The sequence below is a fragment of the Rhamphochromis longiceps genome, linkage group LG5 (assembly GCF_057381845.1).
Source record: "Rhamphochromis longiceps isolate RC_006_pf linkage group LG5, R_longiceps_female_GT1.1, whole genome shotgun sequence".
Lineage (NCBI taxonomy): Eukaryota > Metazoa > Chordata > Actinopteri > Cichliformes > Cichlidae > Rhamphochromis > Rhamphochromis longiceps.
The window spans coordinates 14652585-14668874 of NC_140561.1; the positions used below are offsets into that span (position 1 = coordinate 14652585).

The 16290-nt window shown below is 40.2% G+C and overlaps 1 protein-coding gene across 1 annotated transcript; it reads left to right on the forward strand.

Annotated features, from left to right (window-relative positions):
* Positions 1-1298: 1298 nt before the first annotated feature.
* On the forward strand, positions 1299-15293 carry ell2 (elongation factor for RNA polymerase II 2). The gene is made up of 12 exons (XM_085406038.1): positions 1299-1491; positions 4431-4478; positions 4977-5101; positions 5216-5379; positions 7661-7920; positions 8183-8307; positions 8993-9071; positions 9171-9834; positions 10312-10384; positions 10907-11078; positions 11635-11679; positions 12776-15293. The coding sequence occupies exons 1-12, from the start codon at positions 1360-1362 to the stop codon at positions 12890-12892; spliced, it is 2004 nt and encodes a 667-aa protein (XP_085262164.1). The 5' UTR covers positions 1299-1359; the 3' UTR covers positions 12893-15293.
* Positions 15294-16290: the final 997 nt, after the last annotated feature.

The window sequence follows — 16290 nt, forward strand, 5'->3', positions numbered from 1 at the left end:
AGCTCAGTTTAAACTGTTTTTGTGCTCCAGGTAACAAACTTAAGCATCACGTGTTTAATGTTTAACCTGAAAACAATGGGTGTGTAATTTTTAGGTATTCCTAAGCTTCTACCAGGCGACACTTGACACCTCTGTAAACACAGAAGCTTTAAAATCAAGGAGTCCTATCTTTGTTTAATTGTTTGCACACCAGGCAACCCATCAGATAAAGTAGAGCACGACTTGAGTTGAAACGACCTCACACTTCATATTTCCATGTATTTGATCCAAGAGAAGCCACAGAACAGGTTATGTAATGCTTATGAAGTACAGCTTTCCTCCCAGCCAGGGTTGTGTTTCACTATTGTCAAGCAGATAAAGGTAGCTTACAGTCAGTGGTATTAATGAGCACACTGTTGAAATCATGTTTAAATAAACTTTATATGTGCATATGTTTTCTAGAGAAATGAAAAGAGTTACTTTGTCAGTGCACTGATGTATAAGTTCTCAATATGTTTGTGCGTGTGTGTGTTTGTGTGTGGGCATGCATGCAAGTGTGTGTAACTACTCAAGGGGAAGGGTGGGGTAAAGAGCCATGATAATCTGCTTGATTCACACAAGCCTTTCCCCACCCTGCCTGGGGCTAAGCCAATAATCACCATTCCAGGGGACTGACACTGGGAGATAGTCGTCCAGCTTACAGGGGGGTGAAAACTTGTGCTGATGTTATCTTATATGCCATATCATTAAAGGCACCATATAAAATACTATCAAGCTATAGGCCAGTATGGGTGTTTATAGTTCAGAGAGGTCCAAAAGTAACTGAAATTCAGGATAACAGTGGTAAAAAACTTATTTGAAAGGAAAGGTACTTGTTGTAGACTGTATGTTGCTCCAGCAGCTACCTTTCACAGTTTCGGCAGGTTAGAATCAGTTTCACCGTGTCAGCAAAACACAGCAGGCAGAGGAAGAATGCGCAGCTGAAAGAGGTTATTGGCTTACACAGAAGGGGGACTACTAACTAGTAATTTTTCCTCTTATAGTAATAAGCAATTCCTGCAGTCTCGTTTTATTAAACACATAGCAAGATACAGCTGTGAATTAGGCTGCTAATCATATCTAAGTTATAGAAGAAATGCTTAATATATTATTAATGCCCAAAAGTCTTTAAAAAAAACATATATATCTTTACGACGTACTTAAAAGTCGCTGTGGTAAAAGTTGAAGAAGGAAAAAATAGCAAGCTGACAAGTGAAGACATACAGAGGTGTGAGTCCTGAGGGCAGTAAGCGTAATCCCTCCCCGTCAGAGTGCGAACAGTGAGCTTGGACTGCTAAATGCTCCAGCCTTCAGAGGGACGATGGTGGAGGGCTGGTAAAGATGGCGGCGCTCTCCGTGGATGGGAGATACGGATTAAATTGTGGCCAACAAAGCGCAGAAAGAGTCACTGTATTACATGTAAAGTTAACCGAGACAGCACTGAGGGCGATAGAGACCTACCAAAACTGTACGGTGAGTAAAACGCCGTGTATTTCAAGAATAAGGACTCAAACTGACACTGCTCGGATCAGCTAGGAAGTCCCAACTGCCACGCATAGCTAAAAGCTACAAAGTTAGCTAAGCTGTTGACAGAGCGAGTTTCAGCTGGGTTTTTTGATCACATTAGTTGGGTGTCGTGAAAGTAATCAACGGCAGAAGATAAATGAGACCTTGGTCTTATATTCTAGCCAGGTTTTACGAACTGACAAATATGATTTAACGTAAAAACCTGTTGGTTGAGCTGGACGCTGATTAGCTAACGCTAGCTCTACGTTATTATGTTGTGCTGACCAACCTAGTCCATTTTTTTTCTTGCCAAACTAATGTTGCTTACCAAATTAGGAAAGTGGTAGGCTCATATCGACGAATACACTAGACAAGCTTCATGAGCATAGCGTTTTAACATTAAAATATTAAATCGCAGTCAAGTAACCTGAACTTTTTTTTCGACGACGTTATATATTAAGAGCAGGAGTGGAAACATAGCAATAAATGAGTGATAATCTAACTTTGATCACAGGTTCGTGCCGTTTGAAGCATGTCGATGACTGGTTAGCTTGCCATATGTTTAGATTTAGCCAGCTGGCAAAACCTAACAAAAACCTGGCAGGGATATGGAGCTCCTAGTCAGGCTCGCCCTTTTTTAACTGTTTAACTTTGTTATAATCTGTTGCAGTCCAACACTAGCTAGAGATACAACTGAGCAAGCATCTCCAAGGTTTTCATAGGACAAATATTTATTTATTGAGTTTCTTTCTTTCTCTCTTTCTTAATTCATTCAATATATATCTTTTTCTAGTTGGCATCAAGCTTCACTGAGAAGAATGAGCCAGCATTTATAAATATGTCTAATACAAGACCTTAAAAAAATGAAAGGAAAGCAAGAAGAACAGCTTATTTTTGTCCTTTTCTTTTTTTTTTCTTTTTTTTTTTTTTTGCATTAATGTAATGTATTTCCATACTCTTTCTGAACTAATTCAAGCCAGTGTGCTGTAACACAAAGTAGTGCTTTTAAAACTACTGTTTGCTCTGGATCACTGCATGCCTGTGCCGATTAAATATAACTTGTTAATCTTGAACCATACGAATGGTGTAATCTTGTTGAGGTGAATGCAGGTGGACTAATCTGAACCTCTGCAGTCTTGAATAAGGAGGCCTAAAGCCAGGTTACCTGACTTTTCTCTGCCAACAACAACGCTGTTACGTAACACACTGGCCAGGTCTAGGTCTCCACTCAGGGATGATACATTATAGCTTGCTAGTAGGCTATAGTGTGCTGAGGTTTCTGAGACTTTATCATTTTATTGCATATACACTTACCTGTCCGTCTGCCAGCCACACATTGTATACATTCTTGTATGATAAGCTTTGGCTTATTGTCAGCCCCGTGAGAATTCCTCTTGCAAATATATGTGTTTATAAAATGTGGATATAAAGCAAAATCCAAAATGATTATTCACACGGTTTTGTGACAGCTGGCAGGCTGCGTTATCACTTAGTTGAGGGAATTCTTTTGTGACAGCCCGTGCTACAACCTTATTGGATGTGGTAATGTTGGTCTGTTCTCTGCACTGAACAGCAGCCTGCAATCTCTTGCTGACTGAGCAGCCAAAAACTGCCTGCTTTTTGTTTCTCTCTCCCTCTCGGTAATGTGTGCTGTAGCTAACCCAGTCATCGAACTCTGGAAGCCGGCTATCTTTGTCTTTCTGTGGTGATGTGAAATGTGATCAGAACGGTGCGAGTGGGGGGAGGAGGGAGTATGGCTTGGAGTAGCACAGCTTTTACAACCATGACATATTTATTTCAATGTTTAAAAAAAAAAAGTGCCCATTTTATCCAGTCACCTACTTCTTGAGTCGCTTTAGGAAGACTCAGCAACGTGGAGAATCTGTTAAAATGCGCATACCTCCCACTCAGACTAGTTCACAAGTCTAGCTGACTGGTTCTTCTGTGTACTTAAGCCGGGTGAAGAAACTGGGAGTCATGTGCTTCTCCCAGCTTATTGTATACCGCTGAAGAGCAGCCACCACATATTTGTGGCTGTCACTCTTATTTCAAGTAGCCACTGGCACAAATGTAAATAAAAGAGATTTAGAAATCTACTATTTAAAAATATCTGGTTTGTTTTTAGTGTCAAAACAAATCATTTCACCTACCACTTAAAGACACAGGTCATTTTGATTTATATAGCCTCTCTCTCTCGCTCTCTCTCTCTCTCTCTCTCTCTCTCGGCCCTCAGGTAAAGATTGTCTTTAAGTGGCTCGCTGAGCATTATATGCTGCAAATCACCCATGGCTTCAGAAAAAAACATGCAAGCTGTCCATACAAGGAAAACTGCAATAATTGGGTGACTGTTTAAATAGCTCTGGCCAGACCGATGTGCTTTGAGCTTTGGAAATGTGAGGCTTCACACTATTTGTCTGATAATTTACTGACCAAACAACCAGTTGGTTAATTGGTGAAATAATCTGAAGATCAGCAGCAGCACTGCATCAGACACAGCGCTGTTAACAAGTTCCCAGTTGCGTGATTGACAGGGATTATCTTTGCTGTGCTGCCTCTTCATTTTTTCTCTTTTGCATCATGAATACTGATTATGACCTAGTTACTTGCTCTCCCACAGACAAAGAAGGCACGTGCTCGTCAGATATCAGCTGGCTGTCAGCTATAGTCCTAGCAGCATGTTTTTAAATGTAGCCTTTAAACAAACATGCAGAGCAAGTGGTTAAGCATTCAGCATTTGTCTGCATTATGATGGAAGCATATGTTATAGGAGGACTGGGAGTAAAGTGTAGTGTAGATTCTAGGCCTTTATTTTCTGTTTTGTTTTTTGTTTTTTAATGCTTATTTATGTCTGTATATATTTTTTGTTTCAGGGGTTAAAGTATATGTGTGTTTCCCATTATTTGCAGAATGTTCCTTCTCTGCGGCCAACGATACAGTTCAAGGGACTACAAGGGGTAAGTCCAACAAGGAAAACAAAAAACCTGGTTGTATTTTAGGTTGTGAGTCTTGCATTAACTGATAAAAATAAGCTTGCCAGTTGTATTCATTGATCCTAAAATCAGTAAAACCACTTAACAATTTCTGGCATTAACTCATTTTAGCACTTGTAATAAAATATAAATTCAATACAAAATGGCCAATTTAATGATTTTAATGATTCAAACGGAATTGTTTATAAAGCAAGATCATTTCTTTTTTTCTTTTTTAATGTGTGTTTTCCTCTGATGTTCCTCTCGATAAAATATCAAGTTAATAATTGGTTCATATATATTTTTGTATGATGTATGTACTCCATAATGGCATGGCTCACCTCCCATTAGATGATAAGAACTTGGGTTGTCCTGTTTCCTCGTAACTCTTAAATTGTTCACATCATCCTCTATAGCTCTACTGCTGAATACACTGTTATACTGTTTGTGTTATACTTAATATGTATGTGAATTATTTGACAGCGCATTAAGATTCCCAAGAGTGACTCTTCTTCAGACGCCTTCCACAATTTTGAATTCTATCTGTCTAATGTGGGCAAGGACAACCCTCAGGGAAGCTTCGAGTGCATCCATCAGTATGCGTCGAGGTAGTGTTAATAGCTGGTCAGCTGAATCAACTGTTACTTTCTTACCACACGTTGCTGGAAGGTAATCCCTCTCTTGCATTACATTTCTCCTCCACACTCCCTCTTTGTCTCTAGCTCAGGGGCCTCACACCTGGCATTGTTGGCGACAGTACACGACAAGGTCACAGTGTGTGCCACCAATGACTCCTACCAGGTGACCCGGGAGCGCATGACCCAGGCTGTGGAGGACACACGAGAACGTGGGACCAAAGTCATCAAGCCTGGTGGTCAGTACAGAGGTAAGACCCTTCCTACAATCTCGCTTATTTCCCACTGCCGCAGTCAAAGGGCGGTGTGGATCCCACATGTCACCATGGCTTTACAACCCCTCTTCTCTCTTTTCAAACTCTGCCTCTTTTGAGAGCCTGAATAGGTGAAAGCTGACAGACTAACTCTATTCAAAGCCATTATTGCGACTGACTAAGCTATTTTGCCGTCTCAGTTTTTTCCAGATTAGGAGTCTGTCTGATAATGACAAATGGTGGCAGATAAAGCTAATGCTGTTTTAGTAATGCATAGCTTGCCACATAGTACACGCTTTACTTTTGTTTTATTGTGTTTAACATTTATCTTTTCAACAAATTATGTCTTCATGTTTTCCTTACACATGAGGGATGTATAGTTGTTACAGTGTTTTATATACAGATAGCTGTTGCTCTTAAACTTGATGCATGTTTAGAATGACTGCTGGTACATGCAGCTAATCTAGGCCTACATTAGGTATTCCCTGCTTTTCAGATGTCTGACAACAAAAAAAGAATGCGTAAAATTCAAATACTTTGGCTTATGCAACGTTAAAAGATAGTTTGACTGATCACAGAGAGTTGATACTCAGCAATGTAACCAGACTGCATTCACACCTGGGTGCCAGCAAATTTAAGAAGACAACTTTGTTGTCTTCATCTTCTACAGTAATCAAGTATTTTAAATTTCACTATAACCCACGGTAAAGAGCTGTTGCCCTGTTCTGTATTTATTTTAAGTTTTCTGATCTCTATCCTGATCTGAATTGTGATGAAATTTTGTTGCTTGCCAAAAAAGAAAAGGAGGGCAAAGTATATCTGTCCCATTTCACTATAGAAATCGCTACAAATCCCAGTTTGTGGTTTAAATGTCATTATTTTCACACATACAAGTAAGCATTTAAAAATGTACACTATTTACTGTAGATGTAGTCTAAAAGCCTTTTATTTTTCTGAGCCCTGGGGATATATTTGTATATTTGCATGTACTGTCACATAGAAACTGGGAATCGAGATGATGTACAGAAAAGGGGGTGGGTCAGTCGTTTGTAGCACCTGGTTTGAAGTAAGTATCATATTTACAGATGTGCCAGGGGCCTTTAGATTCTTGTTTTCGCAGGCTTTTTGTTTCAGATAGCAGCCTCTAACTTTCCCTAATCTTTGTCTGCCTTCTGCAGTCGCATTTAAAAGCAGTAACTCTTAATAAATGTACAGATGGTCTGTACAGAATATCTCTTTCTGAAGAAGAAAAATGTGATGCAAAAGCATTACGCCTGCTAGAATCTGTCACTGATCTCTGTCACTGTTTGCGAGTCTTTTTCCTTTTCTTTGACGAGGAGGGAGGGGAGGAGTTTTTCCTTTCTCTTCCTTTCCCTAACCTTAATCTTTTAAAGAGCTTTAGAATTTCATAATGACCATGAAGAGGTATACAGGGAAGTGTTGACACCATGATTAAGCACATTGCTCAGTAATAAGGTTTCTCTGGCTTTAACGTCAACACTTTAAAATGGGTTCTCTAAGCTGCTTAGTGTAGTTATGTAGTTTGGTATGGTCAGTTTTCTTGCCACATACACTTTCACTGGAAATGGCATTAACATCAGACCATATTGTCACTGGTTTCAAAAACTGAAATCGTGAATGTCACTGACATAACAAAAGCACTCATTGTGTCTCTTATATTCTGTGGTTACAGTTCCTAATGTCAGTTTGAAATAAGGTTTGACTTGAGCAGCTCAGCTTCTTTGGTCTTCCTACATGCCATTGACACTCTCACATGATTTCCTCTCAGAAAGGTTCAACCCATGTGTAGGTGACCAAATCCTGGTTAATGTCATTCACATACAGCAGTGGAGGATTTAGCCTACTGTAATCCATTAGTGAACACAGGTAAAAGAGTATTATGGTATAAGTTATTCCTGGTCCTTTAATATACCTTTAAAAAAAAAAAAAAAAAAAAAATAAAATATATATATATATATATATATATATATATATATCTCCCCATCCCCAGTCCATAGGTCTGGCATAGATCCATTTAGCCTAAGCACATTGCCAGGATTGTAATACACTGGTGGAAACCCTGATCCATTTCTTTAAGCTCTCACTATTATAATCATTGGATCAGTCCTAATGTATGTGTAATGTAGATGCAATTGACACCCACTTTTAATAAGAGATGTTAATCAGAAGTTATCTGTCAGCGTAAAAGAATCATCTGTGATGAGCCAGTCTGCCGAGAAGAGAAGTCGTAACTTTCCATTTTCCTTCTGTTTTGCAGGAAAGCAAGTACATATCCGTAAGCCTGCACTATCCACCCCAGAAGTGGTCCCAGAGCGTAAACGCTCCACACCCATCAACCCAGCCAACACTATTCGTAAGTGCCTTTCCAATAACCCTGTATCGCAGCGGCCGTTCAGAGACCGCATCATTCATCTGCTGGCACTCAGGCCCTACAAGAAGCTGGAAGTGCTAGCACGTTTGCAGCGTGACGGTATCAACCAGAAGGATCGCAACTCATTGGGGACCGCCCTGCAGCAGGTATTTCCCAACAGGAGAGTTGCATGAGTTTGAACAGATTTGTCTGTTTAAGAAGGCTAACAAGATTGTTGCTTGCAGATCTGCCTGATGAAATCCTGCTCACTTTATTAATGCTTCATTCATGAGAAATGAGACTGTTAGTCGTTGAACAGTATTTACATACACAGATGTTTAGCCAGCACAGGATGTACGAAGTATCTATACCAGTATTCCTGCTGCCACAACTTAACTTTGAAACTCTGTGTGTTTCTATGCAAATTAGGTGGCAAACCTGAATCCCAAAGACAATGCATATTCTCTGAAGGACTACATATACCGTGACGTCCAGCGAGACTGGCCTGGTTACTCAGAAGATGAGAAGTCTCAGATTGACCGGATCCTGACTCGGTACACAAGCAGCCAGTTCAGCTTTTTATTCTGATTAATTTTGAGTTGCCTTTGATTAAATTAAAAGCAGTCGATATATTGAAAGGAAATGTACAGAACGGTAGGATGTGAAATACAGAGCAGAGATCCTCATGCTTGAATAGAAGCATCAGTCATTTGGTCACATGGCAAAAGACCCAAAATATAGCCTCAATTATGCTCCTAAATGGTCTCCTGCTTGCCTGTAGTGATAAAGCATTTGTTCTTTATGGTGTGTAATTGGGCTAACACTGTTTACACTTTAAGCAGAAGTGGTTTTACATACATGAGCACAGTTTCCAAAAGAACGAATGAAACGCTGAAACTCGTGAGAGAGTGAAGAAAACACACTGTTCTGTTATCTTGGTGTGTGGCTACAGCCTGCAGTACATGCTATAGCTTCTATGAAAACATCGACACTGTTTAGACTAGCTTGTGGTACGGTTTATTTTGACATTAGCTACACTACAGATTTGTGTTTTAGAGCCATTTCTTCTCCTTCTTGTGTTGTGGCATTGGAAAAATGTAAATTAAGCCTCATGAATATGACCAATCCACATTTTTAGCAGGTCTTAGTGTAATGATGGTTGAAGGCTACCCTCTAAGTTGCCCTTTCTTGCCACTTAGACTGTTCCCCACTGATAACACTCTGTCTTTTCTTCAATAGCAAATTAGGTCTTCCTAATGAGATAACTGCAACCTCATCCAGTGGTTCTCCCAAAGACAGCGCTCCCACATCGCCTCAGGTACCTGAACAAAAATTCTCTAAAGCTCAACCCATGGTGTTATATGATTTTTCAGACTAAATTCTGTGGTTGGTTTCATTGGGGGGGGGGTTTTGGCAGAAGCGTCAGCCAGACTTTGATTTCATTGATCCTTTGGCACCGAAGAAAGCCCGCATCTCCCACCTCAGTAATCGAGGGCCAGCCGCATCCTCCTCGGATCGCCTTGAGGACGAGGGCAGCCTCAGCTCTAAACGCTCATCCCTACCCTCCAATGTCACCTCAGGCCCTCCCACTCATCTCCCCATCTCATCCCACCCACCTGCCCCCTCTCACCAGCAGCCTAGCCCAGCTTCTAACACCAACTCACCAAGCACCCCAGAGGGCTGTGGCACCCAGGACCTGCCCGTGGACCAGAGTTCCTCCTGCAGAGATCCTTCACCCAAGTCCTTTTCGTCCAATAGATCCCTGCAGGATCGCTATCAGCATCCTAACCCCGGTCCCAGACCATCCCCCAGCCCTCCGCCTTGCACCTCACTCACAGTTACCTCCACTGTCATTTCTAGCCCTCCCTTGTCCAGCATCACCAGTAAGAAGGTTAAAAAGAAGTCTAAGAAGCACAAAGACAAGGATCGAGAAAGGGAGAAAGGGAAGCGAAAGGAAAGAGATGGCAGTAGTTCTCATGGTGTTGTGGAGCAGGCTGTAGAAAGTCATAGAGCCAAGAAGAGGCAGAGCCCTGATGAAGAGACCAGGAGAGTTATCAGCAAAAGTTCTCACAAAGATCAAGGTGCGTTTCTGAATCTCTTGTATGGACCGCTGAATCAGATACCTGCAGTTCTGGAAAATTTATGTTGTCACTTTAACTCAGAAAACAGGACAAAAACCTTTACATTACAGGCCTCCATTTCTTTGCAGCAGCCTTTGCTTTTTCAGCAGCTGCACCACTGATTTCATGAGAAAAATGGGTTTGTCTTTTCCTATAAAAGCAGTGCATGTCTGTCCATCAGTACCTTTCGGTCCTGATTATATTGAATGAAAAATCCTGTGCTGTGGGTTAATGTCATCATGCAACAAACATTTACATTACTGTTGAAACATCAGGGATCAACTAAAAGAGACCTGTTCATATTCTTTACATCAGAACAAGATGGTTAAAAATAAAATCCTGTTGTTAGACAGTTTTCCATCATAGCAGCGGTGCTTATGTTTAATGTTCATTATAAATTCTGCACTTAGATTCTTGCATATTGCTGTCTCTCCTCAGACTCTTCAGACAAAGAGAGGCCAGTCCAATCCACTGAATTTTCATCCAAAATAGATACACCTGACTATATCCTGTAAGTAACTGTTATAATTCTAAAAGGGTCCATTATCAACAGTCTTTTTTTTTTTTTTTTTTTTTTTTTTAATTTCCTCTTTTCTCACCACAAATTGTGAAACAATTGCAAAAGAGGATGTTTTGAACAAACACAAGTGAATTAGAGTAGACAAGAATTAGGACACGTGAAATGCTGCTGTAAACACAGATGTGTTTCAGTGTGCATGCTAGTATTCTTTGTTCATTGCTGTACAAGGACTGTTTTGTACTTTCCACATCAGTGGTAATGAGTTCAGGGAATATCTTATCCGTAGCACATTTGAAATGGAGAAGTGCAACAGATGTTGAACTTCCCATATGTCTATAAATGGCATGACCTTTTCAAAGGTGCATTCAGAATAAATAAAGTTTGGAAAGAGCATGTTCATAGTCCAGTGCTGGTATTGGTGTTGTCTGTAACAGCTCTTTCTGGATTGAAATTTCAAATTAAAACTTACTTTGTCACCACTTTAAAATGGATCTAATTTTCCTTTGTTTACAGGAAGTACACAGCATTGGTGTCCCTCGACCAGCGGCAAAGCTACAAGGACGATTTCAATGCAGAGTATGACGAGTACCGCCTGTTGCATGGACGCGTGGAGAACATCACCCGCCGCTTTACCCAGTTGGACGCCCAGTGTCGGAAGTTGGCCCCTGGCACCAAAGAGCATCAGGTCATATTGAAACTTTTTGCTTGGATACATTTTCGATGATGCTGGTGATGACTGCAGAAAGACCACAATCATAGAAATGTGACACAGGCTGTTCTCTCTCTTAATGTGTGTTTTAATCATTTTCTACATTATTATACATTTGTGGTCCTGTTGGCTGTGACAGAATATAATGAAGTCTTTGGCCTTTAACCATTCACAACTGGCTCTTTGTATACTGCTGTCAAACAAACAGGAGGCAGTAATGATGGACAGCTTATTCATAATCAACAAAAAGTAATAGTGTTGTCAAAGTTTCACAGCTGCTCCTCAATCCAGAGACACCTGCAACCAGCAGGCGACAGACATTTGTTTAGAGTGCTAATAGTTTCATTCTGTGCTTTGGTTCAGGGTCCTGCTTTTTGTCCCCAGCTATCAGAGCTTTTGTTTTTTATTTCCTTAAAGTAAATGTAGGTGGGTCAGTATTTCATTTATCTACAAAAAGTGAAAGAACACGTGTTTGTAATGTTTATACATGACGTCCATTGGGAACAACTAATGACTTTAATCATCTTTACAGAAGGTGCAAGAAGAAATAGTGAAAGAGTACAAAAAGATCAAACAAGTAAGTTACACAGGCTGTCATCATTTTAAGTCTTTGTGTGCATTTCTGCCTTTTCCCCTGATATAACCTAAAAACAATGTGAATTCTATAACCAAGTCTTTACTTTTTTGAATGTTTGTTGCATTAAGTTTGGCCAAAATGTTGTCACACTCCATAATCACGCTCATTCTTAAGATCTGAATTAGACACACTACGCATATATGTACTGGTGGCAGGGTGGTATGTGCACACCTGTGTAAATGACACGGTGTTTTAACTGATGTGAAAAGGTGCATTAACGTTAAATATTAAATCCTTCAAATATTAGTGCAGTATTGTTGCTTTATATTCCATGTGCATAAAAATTATTACATAATTGGACATGTGCAGAAGCTCTTTCTGTCCTAAGACCATTCGGAACTGTGAACTTATTAGAGTTTAGAGCCTGATTATTTCTTTGACTCCTCTTTTGCATACCAATCAACTCAATATGGCTATAAAATGTATTAAAGCAGGCTAAATATGAATGGTCACAAATACCGGTAAGGAATGGCAGCTGTGAGAAAGTGCTGAAGTCATGACGGCATGCTGAGATAACTTAACTTCTGAGCAGGAAGACAAAGCACCTCCTCATGGATTTGTATAGGAATGTCAGGCATGTTTAGCTAGTGCAGGCAACGGTAGTGCACTGTTTCCTTTTTGCTGTGCTTGTTCATGAACAAGGTGTCAAAGGAGAGCTTTCTGAAGCGAACTCTCTGCCAATTCTTAACAAAAGTGCCTGAAGTATGCAGAGTAAAATCCGGATAAACTGGAATTGTGGTCAGTGAAACAAAACAGACAAATGTCCACAGTAAAGTTAAACATTTTCATCACAACTTTTAACCTTTTTAGTGTTTCTTGAAAGATGCCCTAAAAGTCTCATCTGAAGTGCTCTGTAAGGAAGAGTGCATGCCACGATTGGTCAGAAAATAACAGAGCATTAGCAGGTTGACTTCTTTTATTTTAAGGATGAACAAAATGTGTAATTTGTTCTGCACTTTAAAAAATCAAACCGAGTGCAGCTGAACTGACATTTTCTTTTTTTCCCCCTTTTTAAAAAAAAAATAAATAAAAATAGCACAGCCCCAACTACCACAAAGAGAAACTGCGCTGCGAGTACCTGCACAACAAGCTGGCCCACATCAAGCGGCTCATAGCTGATTTTGACCAGCGCAGAGCCCAGGCCTGGTCCTGAGGGCACAGTAGAGAACAGCTTCACTCATCAGTATTGAGAATGGAGGGTCAAACCAAGAGCATCTGTCCAGCTGTCTCTTAGCTATTGAGACCCCTTCAGTTGCTGCCTTCGCAACAGCTCCTTCCCCTACTTTCCTTACCATTTTTCCTTCTCCTGTTTTCTTGCTTCATTCCTCCTTTTCTTTTTGACCTTTGATTCCACAGGCTTCATTGGTGCCTGCAATCCTGCTTTTCGACTTTACCCATCAATCCTTTGCTTTTGCAGTATTTTTTTTTTTTCTTCTTCTTCTCCTGTGGATTTGACACCACTGGACCAGTGGAAGGGGCTGTCTGCATGTGTGAGCGGGTTTGTCTCTAACTTTTGAAGGACTTTCTCTTCAGACAAAAGTATTTTTGAGCATCAGATATAATATTAACATGTATTTAAGTAAAACAAAAAAGAGGGAGATCTATTTATTTTGTGACTCGTAGTGCAAAGTAAGAGTCTGCAAATGATATATTGTTTAATTTTGTTTTTTAAACAATGCAAAAAAAAAAAAAATACCACAGGCCTTATGTGTTTTGACTTTGTGAAGCCATTTTGAATGCAGATCCATCTGTCATCTCATCTGACAAAGATGCCTGTCTTGCCTCATTTCCTCTCATCACTTCAAACAGCAGTGGATAACCACACTTCAATAAATTGCTGCCGAAGCTGAATTTGAAGCTGAAGAGGAAGGAAATGAGACAGGAAGAAGAAATCACTTGAGCTGATTAAGAAGCAACAGTTTGTGTGCATGGGTTGTGAATTTAATTGCAATGATGAAATGGTGTTGAACGTTGGCGTAAGCCAACCCCTCCCCCCACCCTGTCAGTAGGGGGCAGTATTTCCCACACCAAACAATATTTAATGTTCACAGTGCATTATGTATGCCTTAAGGTGTTTACATTCGGAAATGTCGAGCTGGGGCTTGGAGTCCACTGGCTGTACAAAGGAACTACAACTGCCTAGAAACAGGTGTAGGTGTGTGTGTGTGTGTGTGTGTGTGTGTGTGTGTGTGTGTGTGTGTGTGTGTGTGTGTGAGAGAGCGGGTGGGTGGGTGGTGTGCAGATGTCAGTGATCGAGAGAGGAAGGGATGTAAAGTCTGGAAGGAGTGTTACAAATTGTGAGTGTAGTTGTATGGATGTGTATTATGTTGAATGAAAGGAAAAATAGAAATGTGGAGAAGAAATGAAGAAATATAGAAAACAAACAAAAAAAAAGCTGCTATAATGTTTAAAACCGGCCAGGAACACTCAGGATCGACCTGGCTGGAGTAAGAGTACCTGATCCTACCTGAAGAAAGAAGGAAAATCCTTATTTGGTTCTTCTCTAGACCCTGCAAAGGAATAACCCCCCCCCCCCCCCTTCCTCCCAACCTCTCGAGCTTTATCCAGCGGCAAACAGGTTTTGTTTTTTTGTTTTTAAAGGTTTGAAAGGAAGCAAAATGTTATCATCCACCAGAGGACTTCTCTGTATTATGATGTCAGTGCGTTTGATTCTCAGTTGGAGCTCCACACAGCAATGAAAGGTGTGAGTTGGAGCATTTCTTTTTCAACATGGATACAGATTTGGATGAATGGCTTCTATGAAATTATTTCAATGAGGGAAATTTTATTTACTAAGTTGTTTTAGAATGTTTGCCAAAAAATGTAATTGCCTTTTGTTTCTTTGGTCATGCTTCCATGGAGTCAAATTTCTGATTGGGGCTAATGTTGAGAAGTCATTGATTATGCGATGTCTCTCTTTCACTGAAATAAAACTTCCTTAAATGTAGGGATGTAAAAGAGGAACTTTGTCATTGTGCTGTTGACGTGTGAAATATTTCGCAGACAAGAGTCTGTACTTTGTTTTGGGGGGGCACTGTTTATTTTCATTTCCCACAAAAATGAATATTGTTCTGTCCTGTTTTTCATTATATGTGATTGTGGCATTCTGTCAGATAGTCAGTCTCTGCAGTAGACTGGCTCTTTGGGTTGGTTGTCAGAATCAATTTGGGTTTATAGCAAACTCTCCTTAACTTTTTATTTTGGACAGATAATTAGCACTTGTATCTACAAGGTGTCACAACAACCGAAAAATGTCCATCCCGCTGTGGGGGAAAGGGCTGGTATTTGTACTGTTTTTCCTGGTTGTGATAATTTCCCAGAATTAAGAGCTACAAAGGGCTACTTCACATAACTTCCCTGTAAGAGCTAATTCAGAATATAATGAACAAACAGTATATGAATCAGTGTGGAGGGGTTTAGTAAGGAATACCGAGGAAGTTTTAGATTTCCCAGCAATGTTTAAACAAGAAGCCACAAGTCCATTCTGAAAGAAATCTGATTCTGCCCATCTGAAAATGTACAAGACATTTCAATAAAAATCAACACAGTTTTACCTGAAAGATGTTTCGCTTCCTTTTTTTTTAAAAAAAATTTTTCCCCCTTTTAATCACAAAATATAGTTATTATTAAATCGTGTTGGGATTGTTTTTTGTTTTGTTTTTTTACAAAGGCTTGTATGCAAAAGACAATTAAAAGTAGAAAGAGGTATAGTACAAAGACTTAAGAGTGGGTTAGTAATTAAAAGGTACTTAAATATAACTTTTTCTAATGGCATCAGAGAGTGGCTTCATAGGAATGAGATCCAAGCTAGCTGGCAGTAATCCAGTGTTTCAAAATTCAATTTCAATGAGAGGTACAACTAACGTTAAAATATCCTGTGACCTGTCACACGTATTTTAATAAGATTGGTTTTCAGAAACGAAATAACGGTTATATGAGCAGACATAGCTGGACTGGCCATCGGGCATACCGGGCATTTGCCCGGTGGGCCGCTGGCGATTTTTTGTTTTTATGGGCCGATCGATTTTTTTTTTTTTTTTTTTTTTTTTTTTTGGGAAGGGTATAAATAATGAAAGGTGTTGGATTGGCCAGTTGGTCATGATCGACTCTGGGCTGGACCAATTACAGCCGAGGAGGTCGGATGCACCCGCCCCCTTGTTTAGCAATCTTATAGACGAACTAAAGAAAATGGAGAACAAAAAAAGGAAAAAAGGTGCAGAAAAAATTAGGACCAAAAAGAAACGAGCCCTTCAGGCAGACGCTGCCAAATGTGTAAAAATAACTGAATTGTTTGGCGGTAGCTATGGCATAGCTTCCACAGATTTAGCAACATCAGCAAGTGGTGGAGGCCAGCAGGTGGATAAGGGAAAGGGGAGGCAAGAGGAGGAGAGACCGAGGCGGCCGCCGGTCATAGTGGCAGAGGAACTGAACTTCAGGCAAGAAGTTATGACCTGCTGTCTGTGTCAGATATAAACCAAGTTTAGTTGTAGTTTGTTTTCGTTGTGCTGACTTTTTACAGGCGCTTAGAATAACTGGTACTGCGTACTGCGT